This window comes from Strix uralensis, chromosome 1, assembly GCF_047716275.1.
Source record: "Strix uralensis isolate ZFMK-TIS-50842 chromosome 1, bStrUra1, whole genome shotgun sequence".
Taxonomy (NCBI): domain Eukaryota; kingdom Metazoa; phylum Chordata; class Aves; order Strigiformes; family Strigidae; genus Strix; species Strix uralensis.
Window position 1 is genome coordinate 160,136,893 of NC_133972.1, and position 18,926 is coordinate 160,155,818.

The window sequence follows — 18,926 nt, forward strand, 5'->3', positions numbered from 1 at the left end:
AGAACCTTCAATACTTTTTACATTCTTTTACACCTGTAAAGTGACCATGAAAATCCAGTGCTGGTCAATATTTACTTGGCTCACATATTAACTACTAGACCAGACAAGGAGAAGCAGAGTAGCCAAGCCCAAGATAAGGCATGAAATCCACACGGTCTGCCTTTGTTATTACTTCCTACTTCACAGCCAAAAGTAAAACACCAGTCAAAAAGTAAACTGAAAAATTTAATCATTTTATAAAATAAGATTATGAAATTCTATATAAAAATCCAACTTCTTAAATATGGTACATTCACTTCCTCACAGAATATTTAAATATTCAGGTCACTTACGCTATATTTTCACCGTATTTGAGTTAAAATCATTGGATAAATTAAAACATCCCTACCAAAAGATACCACAACTTATACAAATAAAACTAAGCAATAATACTTTTTTAAATACAAAATGTAAAGAAATTAGTAACTCTCAGAGCATGCTACAAAATTTTGCCAGAAAAATATATGGGATCATTTTTGTTTAACTAGAAAATATACAGTGCGCTTTTCATTTCTCTTCCTAAAATTCAGTCTCATACAATTTCCATTTAACTTAATAAATATGTACAACAAAAATGTTTATTCCTCGAAGAATATAAATAGCAAATACTGTAGTAGAGCCTGGTCTGGCATTCTTTTCTCATCTAGTCACTATAGTGGGGCTTTTCAACTCTGAATGTGCAAAAATGCAGAATCAGGCTCTTAGTGTTATCAACAGGTTAATAGCTTTTACAAAAGTGATTTTATTTTAAAAAAACCTCCAAAAACACTGCAAAAAACTTAGAGCTATTCCAGTCAGACATTTCTATAAATAGTAAGACATAATGTAGGGAAACAACGTTCCAGTTTAATTACTGCTGGCAGTAATTAGGGAAAAATAGTCAGTGGAGAATGAAAAATATCTTGAATTAGACACATCTTACTTTCACTGATTTAACTTGGTTCCCTATCATTTCTAAAAAGAGTTTCTGGTATAATCTATACATTGTAAATCTGTGAAGAAACTTAATCACCTTCTTCAGACTTTGGATGGTTCGTTTTGGAAAGTGGTATGTTTTCAAGTGCTTCAGTCCATACATTAAACCTTTAATGGTGTCCTGGTCGCCATTCTTTATCCTCCACAGATTGAGAAGCTTCAGAACTTGCTCTGTAGGTTGGCATAGTTTCATTGTGCGCTCAATATCTTCTTTTCCCACTTTCTTGCCTGGTAAGCTTGCCATCAATGTGTTGAGATGTTCAAAGGTGAGGTTCGGGTGGCCAATATGCTTTAAGACACTATTTTCGCAAAGATCAATATCTATAGAAAGCAAAAAGAAAAGAGAGGTAAATACAGTGCATTACTTTATCATGGCCTGCAAAAAAAAATTCCAAAATTTCAAGGTGAATATTCCTTCCCAATTTTTTTTATGTTACTTTATTTCAAATAATTCTCTCAGCAATGCTTTTTATTCAGGTTCCAATGATGAAAAGCATTTAAGAATTTAATTAACTTTGCAAATAGAAACAGCCCCAAATTACAAACTTCATAGCAAGTATTTATTGCTGTACGCTTGCTTCATTTATATTGTAAAATGTTTTGTGTAAGTGATAGGAGTCCTAATATTTGGTTCCAGGGAATGAAAATTTTGCTCTTCTTCAGAAATGTCTAGGCAAGCTTTGCTAAAATAGTCACTTTGGCTTTTGAAGTATTCTAGACACTTCAGAGTCTGACATAAGCATACATACTAAAAAGGAGAGGGAAGAAAAAACATTTCTGCAGCATTTTTCAAATCTATTCTGAGTGGACAAAAGGTCATTCAAATATGGTGGTTGTTGATGGTGGCTTACATGAAAAGAAGTGGCCTGACTCTCATAAAAACCTTGGTGTTAACCTTGCAGGACTATTTCACCTTTGACACCTGTCTTGGCAGATTCAGCACAAACAAAGAGGTGAATTGGCATGACAAATAGGTATGGGAAGGGAAGAAGAAGGGAAAGCCTGTGTATTCCTCACTCCCATGCATCCCCATTCCGGGAGCAGATGTCCTAGTCCGAGCTGTCAATCTCCACTTTAAAGAAAACAAATTGCACTCTCAGTTGCAGGCATCCAGCTCCCTCTAACCTCAACAGCCACTGCTCAGACGTAACAGTGGGAAACATTTTTGCCACTTGATCACAATTCTTCATACACTGTGCAGTCTCAAAAGGGGATCTTGGCTGTGACACTACACACACTTCCAATGGGGCTACAATTTTGGGAAGAATTCAGTCCTCAACTGATCAGGAGAAGCTGAATTCTCTTCCTGCTTCCCCTCAACTTCACTGTGCTTACTGCATCAATAAATCTCAGTCAAGCCCTGCAAGTCTTCCTCAGAGCATAACACATCACCAGGAGGTATTTGATCCCAAGCAATTTTTAAAATGCCATTTAGAAGGTTGCTTTTAATATGCATGTTATCAAAATAAGGTACCTTGAATAATCTTCTTGACCATATCCTGTTCTTTGTTTTGCTGCTTCCATAATTTCAAAAGCTGGAAGGTCTGCTCTTGAGAACTGTGCCTTTGTTTAATCCTTTCGATATTTTCTGTGCTAACCTTTGTCCCAGGCAAACTGTTTGCTAGTATGTTCAGCCAGTTAGGTGTGAGCTGAGTAGGAACAGCAAACCTGAACAAAGCCTCCTCGCACAGGGTTACATCTGAAATGAGAAAGAGAAAAAGAATATGTCAATTGCTCTGATCTGCTGCCCTGCTTGTCTCAGAAAAAAAAAAAGCAAGGATGATAAGAAAAAAATGTTTAAAAAGCAAACTAAGAAGTGGTCTTTATAGTGCTTGTAGGTCTAACCTACAATAATTAAAACTCTACTGTGGCCATCACCATAGTGCCATCACCATATCAGGCAAATGGCTAACAAGCTAGATACTTTTATCATAAATGCTGATACATTAATTTAAACTATAATTAAAGGTATGTTTTCAGAGCACTCTTCCTTAATATGATACATACCTATTCCACATTTTTGAGGTGTCGTATCTGTATTTTCCTGACAGATGTTGTCACGAACTGCATTTCCCTTCAATGTTATTTTGAAACCCAGTGCACTACAGTTTGTGTGCTTCAGACAGGCTGCTTTGGATGATGTTTCATTTGAGAAAAATCCTTCTGGACATCTCTTACATACAGCATCACTCTCAGGGGTACCTGTGGAAACAGGAAAACAATGCATCCAATTACATATAACCTCAACTGTAAAAAAAATACAAGAATACAAAAATAAAAGAAAATATTCCTCTCCAAATTGTCATGCTTCCTCTCTTCACATTTCTGATCTATGAAGAAATCAATTTAGAAAAAAAACCCCAACACTTATTTTTAAAAACAAAAAAGATTCTTTACGAGAATCATGTTCCTGCTGGAGTAATAGAGTAAATAGTACTCTTACATACACTTGTTATCAACTTTAAAATCAGTAATTACTGATTAAATCAGTAATTTAGTAAAGTAATATCTTTAAATCAGTAATTACTTGAGTCTACTCAGATATTACATGATGTCTGACCTTCATCTTTCAACTGTACAAATATTCTGTAAAATAATTAAATGGCACAAGAAACTGCTCTAAACTGTAGTGTCTGCCCAGAACCTTACTCAAATGGGTTACTTCAGTTCTAGCTAAAAATATAACCCAACTAAATATCAACCAAAGACACCCAAAATACTTTCCCTGCTCAAATATTAAATTATACAGGAAAATCAAGATTCAATAACATTTTTTAACTTTTTCCTGGGCTTGAATATTTTTAAAAGCAAATGAAGTAGATTGTCCAATATAGCAAAAATATTTAATATACATACATATGTTTTGCTTGGTGTTTTGTAAGACATAGTTTTATTTCAGAATCAAATAGATGATACAACAACAGAATGACAAGATATGGTTCTATCACACTGACAAAAAGGAATAAAATTAATGCATGAAATCTGAAACAGTGCAGTCTAACCACCAGTGGCAGGAAAATAACAGCACCAACAACTGACTCGTAATTCATCTTTTGTCAGCCAACATTTAAGCAAGTGCTTGAAGTCTAATATTTAATATTGCATTATTGAACATGAATTTAAGCACATGCTTAAAATTTTTTGGAAATAATTGGAAACTATATTTGATTAAGAAAATGCCTCCATCTAGTGTATTCTGGAAGTATTTACATGTGGATGCTTATTTTAATGCTAGCTTTTAAGTAAAATTTATTTTGGGCATCTCCTTAGAGAAAAAGAGTATGAATCTCAAGTTTTCAACCAGCTGCAAAATAAAGAACAATACCTGCATACACCTGAACTAGCACTTCTTTCATCAGACAAGTGAAAAGAAAAAGAGAAGTTTTCAACTGTTGTGCATCTGAAAAAAGCAGAGACCCTGTATATTGCCAAACCCACCAAAATCATCTGCTTTCTGCAGCCAGCACCCAATCTGCAGCAGCAGCATCTGCCCTTGTATTTTCTTGCACAATGTGCATTGCCTGCAGCTCTGGGCTGTACAAGACTCCAGCCAACACCTGCACCTGAGCAGGCAGCAATTAGCTTTTCTGAGATACCTCAATTTTTAGCAACTTTTCCTGCTACAGACACGCTGCTGTTGTGTTCTGGCAGCGAGAAAGGGGAAGAAAGGAGAGTCCCTGCAAACGGTGCGTCGTTGTGCTCAGAGCTTCCTGTATAACCTTTGTGGCACAAGAGGGAAATAAACTGGGTAATCCATCTGCATTCTCAGGGTTGAGCGTAAAGTCACCTCCCAGCTTTGCCAGCTTCTTCTTCGTTGCTTATCTGGCCGCTCTTGTTCAGGGCACAAACTGCCGCAGCCCGGCCACCCTTCTGCCGCTCCCTCCAATTTGTCTGGAATCCCCCATTCTCCCCAGGGAAACGGCAGCCACCAGGGTGACAGTGGTGCCTTGTAGCAGCGCTGCTTCCCCAGCGCATTGCTGCTCAAACTCTGCCACGTAAGGGCCGACTGCAACAGAAAGGAACAAAACCTTCATCTGCACTCACAAAAAGGGACTACTGAAGGAAAGCGATCTGCCCAACGTAATCATGAGTGACTGGTAGTGAGGAAACAGATTTCTAATGCTTTAAGCTTTGAATGAGACACTGGACCACACCATCTCCCTGTGTGGCAGCTGAAGCATGTTTTTCTACACTTAGGTTTTATTTCACCTGAATTCACATCGTTACAAAGTTCAAGGCTATCATATGGCAGAAAGCAGGAACATCGTGTGGTCCATGCTTATTAAATTCTTAGTCAATGCCTCACCTCAAAAACTGACTATTGACACAGGGGGACGCAATTATTTTTACAATGTTTTCATTCCTTGTTTGAGGTCTGCTTGGGTTTAGCTGGTTCATTCTGATGGTCTTTTGGAAACCAACTTTCCAATAAATTACACAATTCAACATTTATGCTCTTCCAAAGTTTGTTTCATTTTGAACTGAGGGATTCAAATTTGTCACGGTTTCACTGTGCTCGCAGGGATGCAGCAGGCTGGTTGCTCAGACGATTTATATTTCTTTGTTCATCTCCCAAACGGTCTTTTTGAGAACTTTGTTTCTGGTCCCTTTTGACTTGCTGCTGAGGTACGTGGAACCTCATTAAACCCAAGCCCTTGGGTATAATGATTTAGGTTAATGAAGGTTTATAATATGGAAATGCGGTAGCTGCCAGTGGAAATGCTTAACAGTGGCAAGGGCATCAGGTTAATGCTTAGTTAACCAATTACTCAAGGACTAGTGAGCAGCTACAGCAGCAACATTACTCCTTACGTCAAAGTTGTTCTCCAATGAGATGTTCATAACCCAAGGAAGGACTCCCAACCTGTCATTCAGCATAGCTCTAAAATGTACAGGCCAGCCCTAGTGTTTCCCACTGTGTATACGTAATTCCTAAGGAAGTAATTCTGTAGTCTGGAGATTGGTTGCCTACAGATCCATATCTGAGATGCTTTGATTTTCTGCATTCCCTTCCTCACTGCTCTTCTCTGGCCAGTTATCAATCTCCAGTACAACGACAATTTACAATTCTTTCAGTCTGTATTAAATACTGGAGCTAAACTGGGCCACAATATTTGCCAAATGATAAATGATGTATTTTGTTTTGAGAGAAGAACTTATTATTGTTTAACAATTTATGTTGTCTTAAATGAAGAATACACTCCACTGAAAAGTGTCGCTTTGCTCTGTATCCCCACCAGACATACAGCACAATGCCAGCCTTCTTGACAAAGAAATGGTTGTTTATTTGATAATAGCAAGTTTCCCTAAGAGTTCCACTTAGGATGCTGATAATTAATTATTACCACATATTGCTGTGATGCTAGAGCTATATTAATATTGTTATAATTATACACTTGGTGTCAAACACGTAGTGCTCCTGGTGTTTGTCAAGATATACAGTTGCTTGAAACAGCAGATTTCAAAATGAAAAACATTATTATTTATCACACACACAAATACTACATTCCAGATAATGTTCCTTTAAAAGAGGCAATCCATCATGTTTCTCATTAGAGTGCAATTTGCTACATTTGCTACTGCCATTAAGATATATATTACAGTAGAAGCAGGGTATTCCACTGAGAAATGTTCCTTTGGCTACAGTCCAAATGATGCAGACTAGGAACAGGTTCAATTGGCTTTACAATTTACCGTCCTGTAATTTCATCTGGACAAGCCTCTTTCCTAATCTTGTAACTGCCATGAGTCGTCGATGTGCGGTAGAGCTCTAATTAAGTCTGTGTGTATTGACAAGCGGTACATACCTGGCTGTGCAACGCCGAATCCAGGAGGACACTCTGTGTGCTTTAAACAAAACTCGAGCTCCAGGTACCTGCCTTCAACGCACTCGCAGACGCGGTTCTGCGTGCTGGTGCACTCCTGCTTGACGTACTGCAGCTCTTTGCAAACGGTGCTGCAGTACTGGCATTCATCGTTGCTGTTCCACTCTTCGGCGTAGTACTGATCTGGACACGGGGCACACTGCGTCGGGCCGGTGGCTGTACAGTGCTGCTTTACGTAGCTCCCAGGAGGGCACTGGTCACACAGCAGCTGACGAGATGTCCCTGGGTCATAATGGGGGTACTTGGGAGGAGAGTCATCCTGGATGGTCCACTTAACAGAAATGTCCAAGAGCTAGCAACAGGAAAATAAAACATCGCTCGCTTTAGTCCTGGGAGCACCGAGGTCACGAAGAAACCTACATTTTAATGAGTTTATGATCTAATCATGTCACTACCTTTAAAAATGTTTGTGTTAGAAATTTAAAAAATATTAGCCAGCTTCTGGACTCTCCCATGTCTATCTTAGAATGCGAATTTAGGCTCTTATGCAGCAAATCTTCCCAATGTAAGTACTTCCTTGTTCTTCCAGAGATGTAGATCCTATTCTTCTCCCATTTACACCCTTTTAGTCTCACTGGGCAATGACCTTTTATTGCCTGACACTAGAGAACCTGGCCTATTCGTTTCATTGGCAACATGTTCAATGCACAGCAAGGTGGGGATTATGCACTCCTTTTTTCTCAAGTACAAAGTACTTCAGATGCAAAAGAAATGGTATTTGAGCATACAAATCTGACCAGCATACTGCACTATTACCACAGATACCATTAAAAATGGTTCCTTACAATATTTCTTTGTATCAGCAACGAATGGCTAGAACAATATAGGTTACTTTTGAATGCCTTCCATTTAATCTTGTACTGAAATGCAGCAGCTCTGGGGATAAAACGTGGCAGCTACATCAAGCATGAAGATGCAGCTTCAGACAGAGGTGAAGAATGCTGAAGTTTATGAAGGGTACATTAAGGACTTAATTTCACGAGCTGGAAGAGGCCAGGCTAATGCTTTCACTTCCTATGTAAAACCACAAGCTTATGGCTGTCATGAGGACCTGGTTCAGTACTGGCACACATCATGACCGCTACAGTCCTTCTGCTTCCTGCAACAGTCTGCTTTGCTGGTGTGACTTGGGATCTAGCAATCCGAGACAACCCTGCCCTTCTGCAGAGACAACCTCCATATCACGTCATTTTGGTCTTATAACTGAAAACTTGGTTCTGTGATTCCACCAGCCTATCAAAAAAAAAACCTCTCAGGTTTACCCCCTATGTACCACCCCAAGCTGCACAGGGTCCCCACTGAGACCCTGTCTCTGTCCCAGCACTGTGTGATCGACATGCCACTTCTCTTCTAAAACTTGTACATTTTATAAAGATGAAGTAAACTGGCTCTGAATGAAGATTTTTTCTATGTATCCATTCAAATTATAGATCAAACTGACTTGTCTTTGTTGCTTTTTTAATCCCAGTCAGCTAACACAGAGTTGACAATTCAATTTCAGGAACGTATTTTCCTCTTTTCCAGTGTAGATGTCTCCAAAGTGTATGTGGAATTAACTCTTTTTATTTATTCAGACTCTGTATTTCCTAAAGAGGCTTCATTTAAGGCCTCACTTCTGCCATAGCATGGCACTTCTTAAGTGATAGTCTTATTAAGGTTGGAAAGGACTATTTAATCGTTCATCTGCATTAACGCAAGTCACAGCGCTTGCACCAAGTAATATTAGGTACCTAAATTAGGAACTCTTACAGCTAAGTGCATTCTCCTGTTGCCAGTCTATGAATCCACTTTTTATACAGCTATGCTTAGACAGGCTGAAGAATGAAATGCAGATAATATGGATATTCCCACAGTCTATTCTTGTTACCCTCAACTAAGCCCTGTAACTTGTCCAATCTGTGATTTCTACAGGTGGAGATCCCACTTTTTCTTGTGGTGTCAATGCACAATCTCTTCCACTGTGAGCAATTCCTTATTAGTCATTGAAGTTTGATGTACTGCTCCGTTTTTCTTAAATGACTGGATCTGCTTCATGAAATCTATTTAACAAGAGGGTGCAGCACATTTTTTAATAGTGAATGGCTTTCCATTGATGAAAAATGTACCCACCCTTGGTAAATCTACAGCTATTACTCTAGTAATAAGGAAGTCCTGGTAATCCCATTAATTGTTGATGTGAACAATCAGGTTTTCTTCTACGTCTTTTATTCAGTAACAGATAATACAGCACCCCAGACTCCAAGACTTGCACGGACACACGCATTCCCTTTGCAGAACATAACAGACTGCAACATGCGGCACAGATGTTACAAAGACAAGCATCAACCCACACTTCATGCAGATGTCTGTGTAAACCCAAGACAATACCCAACGCAGATGAAAATCTGACACTGTGAAAATGATTAGGGACAGCAACCAGACATGCAGGCAGCACGTCCTCATGCAGAAACACCAGTTTTCCTGCTCTGCAATGCACGGCTCACAACAAATCCCAAGTTGTCACTGCAGCAAAAACTGCTCCTCTGGGCTGTGCCTCTGCTCTTGATGACATGTTTTCAGGTGCTGAATGGTTAGGTGGATCATTTCATGACTGTTCAACTCCCCTCTGCAACATGCAGGAGAAAGAACAACAAGATTTTCTCTATTTTCCTTATTCAACCATTTACACTGGAAATCATATGTGAGGCAAGGGAGAAGTTTTGCTTCAACCCAAGCAATGATGATTGATGGTTAAGGGGATCATTCAGGACGATTCAGGATTAAAAATTATTCAAATTCAATAATCAGGGTATGAGAGGTTTGTAGGGAAAAATGGAGGCACTTGCTTCCTGAAGAACCTACAGCTATGTGAAGCAAGCCAATAAAAATTGAAAACAATTCAACATAATTTGAGAGGAACCGATTTTAAAAATTGAGCAAAAAAATACTTGAACAATACGTGTGTGAGACCATGCAAAGTTTTGTCTTTGCAAGTACCAATAGCTATAAACTATTAATGGCAATCAGAATACTATTAATCTAAATGAGCATAACCAATAAGCATAGTAATAGGATTAATAAATCATCATCACTAAAAGAATGATCAGTCTTTGCATTCGATTTTTTCTTTGTGTTTTTAAACCAAAAGCACATCACACCTGTCCTCCCTTCTTTCCCAGAAACACACATGTAGCTGCAGTAGTCCATGGATCAGTGGCTGAGCCATATGTATGCAGGATCCAACTATTTTATTTAGTAAACAATTGTGACAAAAGATTCTTCAGTCAAACTAAAGCTATAAATGCAATCAATATCTCAATATTTTATACATTATTTCTAACATATTACTGTTTGACTACTATGATCCTATTAGTACAGTGAGCTGCGCAACTCACTGCCGCATTGTAAACGTTGAATTCAAAATGTTACTTGACATAGAAATGGAGGAAAATAATAAAAGGCCATTAGGCATAAACATCACCTTTTGATCAGGAAATCCCAAACCACAAATTGCTTGAGTCTGGAGGAGTGTTTTGGAAAAATATCACTTTTTTTCTGCCTTTTTCTTCCATCTCCTCTATGCACTAGTTACCAACCCCTGCCACAGACAGCATATGGGGCTTTTTAGGGCATTTTTTCTGGATTATTTTTCTCTTAGACACAGTACAGCCATTACTATGTTGTTAAGTATATTTCTAGACTCCAATCCCCAATACCACACTTCTTCGTAAGACTACTGTAGATCCCTTAATAATACTTAAGAGAATAAATCTGCAAGATTGTCTTCTATGCAGACTGAAAACGTCTAGCTCATGTGAGTGAGTATTAATATGCAACCTGAAAATCCGAAGTTATACTTGAACCTATGTCAAGTGCCAAAATAAAAGCAATCTATTTTTCAGAAGTTTTGCAAAAATGCAGGAAGAATGATGGAAGGTAATTAAGTGTATTTTTTACTAGTTTTACCGCAGTAACTTGGCACAAACGGAATGAAAAGACTCTTCTTGTTCCCCAGCTGACAGAATAAACTGAAGGGAAATGTCACTAAATTGTCCTTTCTCCTGGCCTAAAACACACTGAATTTGTCCTCACCTTACCAAGTTTGATCACCTGTTACAGCAGATATGTAGAGCAAAACAGATGGTGCCGAGCACCTGATATCCACATTATGCATGATTCAGAGCGGGTATTTTGGACTAACTTCAGTCTGCTCTCATGGACTGAGCATGCATTAGTGGTTACAGTGCATCTGGTGTGTCTCTGGAGTCCATCTCTGTATTTACTTTCATCAATCCAGTTTACTTTTGTAAATCCACTTTGTGCACTTCAAGTCTGCTCTGATGTGCAAACTATAACACAGTAAATAAGGATGATCAGGAGAGGCCCTTCAAAAGCATGTTCCCAAATAAAATTAAAATGGTAACAAAATGCATTTTATGTCATTCCTGACATTTCTCCACCTAAACTATGCTATGACCAACTTGGTAGCAGATTCTCAGCCACATAAAACCTCTGACTGACCTGAATGGCCATACTTAAAGGTGGGCTATTATGAAACACCTGAATCTCTGCTGTAAGAAATAACACTATTTGAGCACATGAAAATGCCATGATCAGAACTTACTAGTTCTGACACTGGTCTTTCCAAAAGCTTCACAGAAAGCAGGATTTCTCCTATAATCATGCTGGCACTGGCCTCTTTTGCTCTTGCTGGAGAAGAAGGCATGTTCTAGTTTGAAAGGAGGAAGAAACTAGGAGTCTGGCTTTGGTTTACTGGAATCAGAAGTAGGGGCAATAAGTATGTTCACCCTTTAACCCTTAAGAAACCAAAGTTGGAGTCTACCCTACACTTGGCCAAAGTCATGGATTTGTCATTCAGAAGATTGCGTAAAACTCTGTGCATCCTTGTTTAGGAAAGGTTAATTCAGCCTGGAAGAGGTACAGAGAAAGTTTAGAAGGAAAGGGAGAGCTTCATCGTGAAGAGGATCTTGACTTGTTCAATAGGTTGGCAAGTCAAAACAGTACCTATAGATTCAATAGAGATAGACAGTGAACACAGAGAGAGAACTTTCTCCATTAAAGATACTGCTGGCAAATGAAAAGGGGATTCTCTCATCAGAGGAAGTTTGGGAACAGCCTTTTACTGAGAAGCAGGTGCAAGAAGCCCCAGTAGTTTAAATATAGCTTTCAATGTATTTCTGAAAGCAAAGACGTCATTTGGTTTCCTGGAAAAGATGGGGAACGGACTGAAAAGATCTAGGCAGTTTCTTTCAGTTTTAAACCCTAAGCAAATCCTTTATAACCCAACACAGATGGAAAGCAATGATACTCAGTATCATGCTCATCTCAACAAACTCATCTTATCTCTGAGCGTGATTCAGAGTGCACTCAATTGCAAACAGTTTTCCTAGGAGTACTGAAATGCAAGGCCCAGTTTAGAAAAGAAAAACAAAGGTTGGGGTTTTTTGTTCTATGAGTATAAAATACTATCAGTAACAAAATAATTACAATACAACAAAACCAAACCAAAATCTAGTATCATTAACTACATTTATCCACCTATTGGGTGAAATTCAGTTCTAGTGTCATGGGCTCAGTTCTGAAAGGACTGAAAAACTCAGTCCTCATCCATCTCCCTGGGCACCTCTCAGGATGGCTGTCTCTGTGTGAGGAATTGGGATGAACTGTAAATACTGAAATACAAGTCTAGTGTATGTCAGTGTCATGCAAGTAAATACTGAGAACTTATTCAAAATTAGTTATCCAAAGTTAAAAAACAATTCTTTGATTGTGTCACTTAACACATTAGGCCTGAAGCTATATTTTTCCAAATGCTAGCATAAAAGGCCTGTGCAGTCCATTCATTTCAGCCCTTAGAAAATGCTTTTGAAAAAGAAATAATGTGATTGTAAAATTTCATTTCAGATCTTGGACATGAAAAAAGTACACGCCCTTTTCTTTCATCTTTAAATGTAAGGCAGAGAGCCACTTGCTTTTTCTTGTTGAATTAAAATGAACTGGAAAACAAAGCACATAAAGCAAAAATCCTTCAAGCATCATCCCCTTAAATCACTGCTTTGTGAGAGAAAAGTGGCTTTTCAGCATATGAAAATATTATTATATAGCTCGGCTTTGTGGTTTTGGGTTGTAGACCAAAGGAGAATGTTTGATTTGCTGAGACAGATAAATCTGTTTCTGTTTCGCATTCCACAACCATTCCGAAGCATATTTTCCTGCGTGATAAATAATCATTCAAGGCATCTGACAGATTGCTTCTAGTGTTTGCATTGGGTTCAAAGTAAAACCTCACAACTCTCCTACTTTGCTTTCTACACAAAGTATTTGGACAAAGCTAAGGCAGGAGGCCTTCATTTACCCTCAGCCCCTAGGCAGAATGCCTCACCGAAATCATGCACAGACCCAGAGAAATCCCAGTGGCAAAATACAGCACTGAGCAATATTAACGAGGTCCTCCTAATCAATAACTTGTCAAATCAACACCGTATCTCTAGATCCTGTACATGACAGTGTCATGCTGGATCAGATCTATGGCCGTCTATTGCAAATAACCATTGTAAAATATCTGTCATCTAGGGAGAAATGACTCCCATCCATCTGGGAGATACGCAACTCTCATCCTCCTCACCTCGCTGCAATCACTGAATTTAACCACTTTGGGCCAACAGTTATGCAGCGCTGCTTACCCTGTGAGTCGCTGCAGGCTCACTTAGAGCAGAGCCCAGACAAAGCACCTTTTGGCTGACTGCAGCTGAGCATCAGGTACACAACGAAAGCTAAAATGGAGTAGTTTTCACTGGTTTGAGACTAGCTTATAAAGCTGTTCCACCATTCTGCCAACTGCTTCAATGCAATCCACTCACTTTGGACATAACGGGACCCACTTTTGTATGGAAGATGCTTTATAAAGTGGAGGGTGCTCTTTTTCATCAGGAATATAACTAGTGACTCTCCTGAGCCACCTGTATTTGAAAATGCAGCTATCAACCACTATCTTCATTTCTCTGTCAGTAGAGCCTATGTCAACAATTCAAATCTCATAGAGGCTTTGTGAGGCTCCATTAGTTATCATTCACAAAGCAATTTAGGGGTCTAAACTATTGTTTCATTTTCAGTGGTAGGAAAATGACATTCAGCTGATGAGCAGTTTTAAATCTTATCAGAGAAGTGCTAAATTGCAAGTCTTTGCTTATATGAGTTACATTTGCCTTGAAGCTTGTGGAGGAAGAAAGCAGGAAAGACTAACCAGCTAATCACCAAAAGATGCCCCTTACCCATAACTCATATTTTGGAACATTATTCACCGGAGTGACAGCAAGATTTAGAGCTAAGCCAAACCTGGGATGTTACCACCATGACTACAGTCTGCCTTTGCACTTAACAGAATTACTAACAACTGACCAAATAGCTAGAGAAACAGTATGTCCAATATTATGTGCGAACAGGTGTTTTTTTCCAGGAAGACTGTCAGAGTAATAAATCTACTAGCATGAAAGTTAAATACAGAAGGAACAAAATTCAGTGAGATTTGAACAGTGGGTGCTATTTAAATTGTGACAATATCTTTTAAAATTCTCCTGGTAACCTTGGTGTTTTATTTTTAACCAACACACATGCAGACAGACAGAAAGAAAGTCAGACAGAAAGATAACTCCTACCCTCGCGGGCTGCAAAGCCACTGCTGCCTACACACAGCAAACCCAACAGGCAGGCCAGAAAAAGCATGTCACATGTGCCCAGAGATCCAAAATAGAGAAAGGTCAAGTTTAAGGGTCAAGATAGTTACGTGACGAGTAACGAGATCCAGCTCTGGGGAATTTCTTTCAATCCAGTCCGATTTCATAATGCTTGTCTGTTTGTAAGCAGTTTTAGTGTTCCAGCAAACAACACGTACATGCCTGCACCACCACAGCAGGTCTCCTTTCTGAAACCTTAGCGAAGAGGCCAAGGCTGAAAGTACATCATGTCCAAAGAGTCTTTTTTAGCTATGGTGTCTCCAAACTAGGTTTAAAGTATGTGAGCCAAACATACACAACTTTGAGCTGCTGTAGTGCCTCCTACAAGTGTTCTTTAAAACAGGTACTAAAACTACTCTAGCTCTAGCACATCTGACAGTCCTTAAACTTCACTGATAGTACTTAAACTTCACAATAACTTTTGAATAATAAAAAAAAATAATTATTGAAGCTCTCTGGTATGTACTCCTGCCACTGATGTATTTCAGCTCCAAAACTCATCTGCCAGAGGATTATGCTGAACTTCACCAAACTTTATGAACAGGCACATTACATTTAATCAAAATCAAAATACTGATGTGATTATTTTATGACAGCCACAGATAAGAAGCCAAGCTGATTACAGGCTAATGCTGAAATTCCCAGATTAACTTCCCGTGCTTTCCTATAGACAAAGAAGGCACGACATCATAAATGAGATGAAAAAGTTGTCCTGCATTTCAGTTTGCTGACCACAAGCCTGACAATTTTTGCTTCCCTTGCACCATTAATTACTTTGGGTTTGTTTCTCAAAAAGCTCTTTCAGAAAGTTATACAGAAAGTAATAAACATGCATTAGTCATCGGATTCTGGAAATCTCATTGCATTTATAAAGAGCTTTCAAAATAAATGGATCTCAGTTCTAGCCCTCTGCCACAACATTAATGCCACTGTACTCACCAAAACAACTCAGGAGCAAGTTACTGTGCAGGCGTGCATAACAGCCTGCTCTGAATATTATTTTTAATGTTTTTCTTCTAATGTTTTCTCATACGGAAGATGAATAGCCTCCAAATAGATGTTACACAGTATCTGTCTGTCCTCAGGTTTTAATTAATCTGACATCATACACGATTCCATACCGCTAAATGGATTAAATGACATTTTGAATGATTTACTGCACTGTTAACATCTCTAAATTTGCATCTGGAAGTATCTTGCTAAATCACCAAGTAAACAAAAACTTATTAAAGCAGGGGCTTATACCAGATTTAATAACACAACTTTTCTGTAATAGCTACTGACACAGCTACTAATTCATTACTTTCTTGCACATTAAATTGAATTTTCTAAGCCAAAACAAGCATCACATGCTTGTGCTTTTTTTTTTCTGGAGTTCACGGTGGTTTTCCCGGGTAAGAAAGCCAGCCCAGTATCTGAGATAGTGACCAGTGCCGCTGCAGCAGAGATGACAGAGACAGGCAGGGATGGAGCTTTTGTAAATCAAAAACAAACACCCCAGCCTACAGTTTCTAAATTCATTCCTAGATACAGTGTTTTGGGCAGCCCAGTATGATGAAGCCTTACAGAAGGAGAGGGGAAGATAGGAAAAAACACAAAAGAAAAGCAAATCATGCCACTACCTTAAGAATGGGATGAAAATCCCTGCTGCCTCTCTCGAGCTGGACGTGTCCATCGCACTCCAAACCTCACCAGGAAAAGTCGGCGTGATGAAATGAAAAGGTTTACCAAGAAAATGGAGAGAAGGCAAAAAAACCCCAAACAAACCCAAACAAGAACCCAAAGAAACAAACAAACAAAAAAACCCCCAAAAAACAGAAGAGAAGCTCTATGTCTTTACAGCCTGATCTCTGAAGCTGTAATGCATCTTAAAGCCTATCTACCTCTCTGAAGGGACTTACCACAAGTGTGCAGCACAGGAACTTGTTCATTGTGGTCGGTGGAAGAAACCTCAGCGAGCTGGGAAATCAGGCAGAGAGTCAGCTCCGGCTCCAGTCTCCTAGCAGCCTGCTTACATCCCCCAACATTAAAGACACGATATATATATAGTCCCGGTGTAACAGGAAGCTTTGGCTCAGCTTTGATCACTCATGCCCTACCATGACCAAACTTTTCTCTCTTGCCCGCTCTCTCTTCCCCCCCCCCCCCCCCCCCGTTTTGTTGTTTTTTTTTTTTTTTTTTCCTTTTTTCAAGGAACCTGTAAAACTTGATGACTTAATGGAACCCTTTGAGTGCTGTAACCACAGACTGGAAAATGCAGGAGGGAGTGTCAGGGGCTGGCCAGGGGAGGGTTTAATTGGGCTCTGGCTGGCTGGCTGGCTGTGCCCCCCTTCTCTCCCCTGAGCAGCCGGCTCGGAGGGGAGACCCGCGCCCCGGGGACGACAGCGGCTCCCTCGGCGTCCCCGGCTCACGGGGTACACGGTTAAAAATCATTGCTGGAGGCTGAGCCCCGGGGCCCTGCGCAGCGCGGCCGCCCGGCCGGCCACAGGGCCCTCCCGCACGCCCGGGGCGGCCCTGTCCCGGGAGAGAAGAGGGCTCCCTTCGGCCCGGCTTCCAGGGGTTTCCAGCAGCGGGGCTGGCTGGGAAGCAAAGGTCGGGGAGGGAGAGGCTGAGGGGAAGGAGGATCCCCGCTGGTTTCCCTTCCCTGCTGAGGCAGGAATGCGAGGCCCGGCCCCGTGGCCCCTGCCGCTGGCCAAGGCAGGCCTGTGCGACATGCCGGGGTCCGGGCTCCCGGGCCGGCCAGAGGCCAGCACCTGCCCCGAGGGGCTTCGCGAGGAGGACAGGTCTGTGGGAACGACACGGGGCTTTGGCACGTGTGGCTGTGATTTTCCAGTCACAGGCAGTGTTTTCAGCAAGCCCATGCCCACAGGAGAAGTCCCACTCAGGGGCCTGTTCTTCCTTCCCTCACTTTTAGTTAGAAAAGGGCATTTTTCTAAAGCCATAAGGATCAAAGCCTGCTAGTCTTGCCTCCTTGGATTGCTCAGAGTGCTCCCTGGAAGCCTCGGGGAACCTGCGTGTACCAGACATGGAGCTGAGCACGGCTTTCCAAGCAAAGATGCAGGGAAAGGATTTCTTCTCCCAGCCTGCAGGTATTCAGAAAGTGATTATGGGAGGCTGTAGGATCCTGTGGTAGAAGCCAAACCCAGATGCGCCTCCAGTTTTCACAGATGGTTTTCTCTCCCTTTTTACAGGCCAGACCAAAACCTCAGCTCTGGATATTCCAGTTCTCGAGCATTTGAAATCTGGGGCCTGCGTTGGCTCCAAGCTGTGCAGTTTTGCCCCTTTGAGTCACAAGGCTGTACGGGATTGGCAAAAGTAAGGTGGAAAAAGCTTGCATGTTGTTTTACAAAAAATTCAGCTACACTAAGTCAGGAAACCATCGTCTTCAGGAAGGGCAGCCTTGCGCGTTCCTCCTTACACATCTGTAACCATTTGAACACCCATGAAGCATAACCTAAGATTGAAACAGATGCTGATTACAGTTGTCAGGATGATAAAAATTCAAGTCACTTGAAATAGTGATGAGTTCTTTGTAAGAGGTGATGTGAAAACTGGCACAGAAACCCTACCACCCAAGACAGTATTGCTGGCGTCTGTTGAGTAGTAGTCACCACTTGATTACTATTGCACCTTGAATGGATGCTGTAACTGTTCCTGTAAACTTTTCAGAGAGTTTTAGTACTTTAGCATCTATTCTTAGGTATATGAATAGGTATATGCCCAGATAAAGGGGCAGTAGTGCCAATAAACAGGATCTACCTTTACATACCTACATTTTCGTGATGGGGTAGGGGGAAGGACTGTTTTTGAAATGGCCGTCTTTGATCATGTCATGGTAGATATGCGTGAGTACGGTATTCTCCATATAGGGACCAACTTTAAGTGTCAACCAGAATGCTATAGCAACTCCATCAGCAGAAGTTATTTAAGCCAAACTAGCTTTATCCCCTCAGAGGCCAAGAGCTGGACATGGCAATGTGTCTCTTCTCCTGATTCAGAACAGCAAGGTCCAGTGTCAGAGATCCCTGAGTGAGGCTGGTTGCTTGCTGCTTGCTGCTCAAATACAGCAGAAAAAAAAGCACCAAACCCATAGCAAGATCCACGTGGTTAATTAAACAGTGTAACTGAATTTCACTGAGTTTTGGATTGGGCTCTGTCTTCTCATTGCTGGTGCTAGCCATAAATACGCAATGGCTGGCTTTCCAGAGAAATAAAAACGTAGCTCATAAGCCTGTGTTTAAACAGATTAATGGGTATAGAGAATATTGTTCACATCAGAATTTTCTAGAGATCG

The 18,926-nt window shown here is 40.4% G+C and overlaps 1 protein-coding gene across 2 annotated transcripts; it reads right to left on the minus strand.

Annotated features, from left to right (window-relative positions):
• Nucleotides 1–212: 212 nt before the first annotated feature.
• TNFRSF11B (TNF receptor superfamily member 11b) lies at nt 213–17,170 on the minus strand. 2 transcript variants are annotated; one of them, XM_074886951.1, is made up of 6 exons: nt 16,255–16,462; nt 10,037–10,121; nt 6,822–7,191; nt 3,022–3,216; nt 2,489–2,713; nt 213–1,335 (listed from the first exon to the last, which is right to left on the minus strand). In XM_074886951.1, exons 1-6 carry the CDS (start codon nt 16,305–16,307, stop codon nt 947–949), a joined length of 1,317 nt encoding a protein of 438 aa, XP_074743052.1. In that variant the 5' UTR covers nt 16,308–16,462; the 3' UTR covers nt 213–946. The 2 variants fall into 2 exon arrangements, with proteins under 2 accessions (XP_074743052.1, XP_074743061.1); XM_074886960.1 differs by lacking the exons at nt 10,037–10,121; nt 16,255–16,462 and adding an exon at nt 16,534–17,170.
• Between the last annotated feature and the right edge of the window lie 1,756 nt (nt 17,171–18,926).

Excerpts from the sequence above, each read along its gene's own strand:
- TNFRSF11B (XM_074886951.1), bottom strand. The coding sequence starts at position 16,307 with ATGGACACGTCCAGCTCGAGAGAGGCAGCAGGGATTTTCATCCCATTC. Across the intron at positions 7,192-10,036 it reads TGGGAAAGAAGGGAGGACAG|CTCTTGGACATTTCTGTTAA; the intron begins GTGTGATGTGCT and ends TCCTGTTGCTAG. Across the intron at positions 2,714-3,021 it reads ACCTCAAAAATGTGGAATAG|ATGTAACCCTGTGCGAGGAG; the intron begins GTATGTATCATA and ends TTCTCATTTCAG.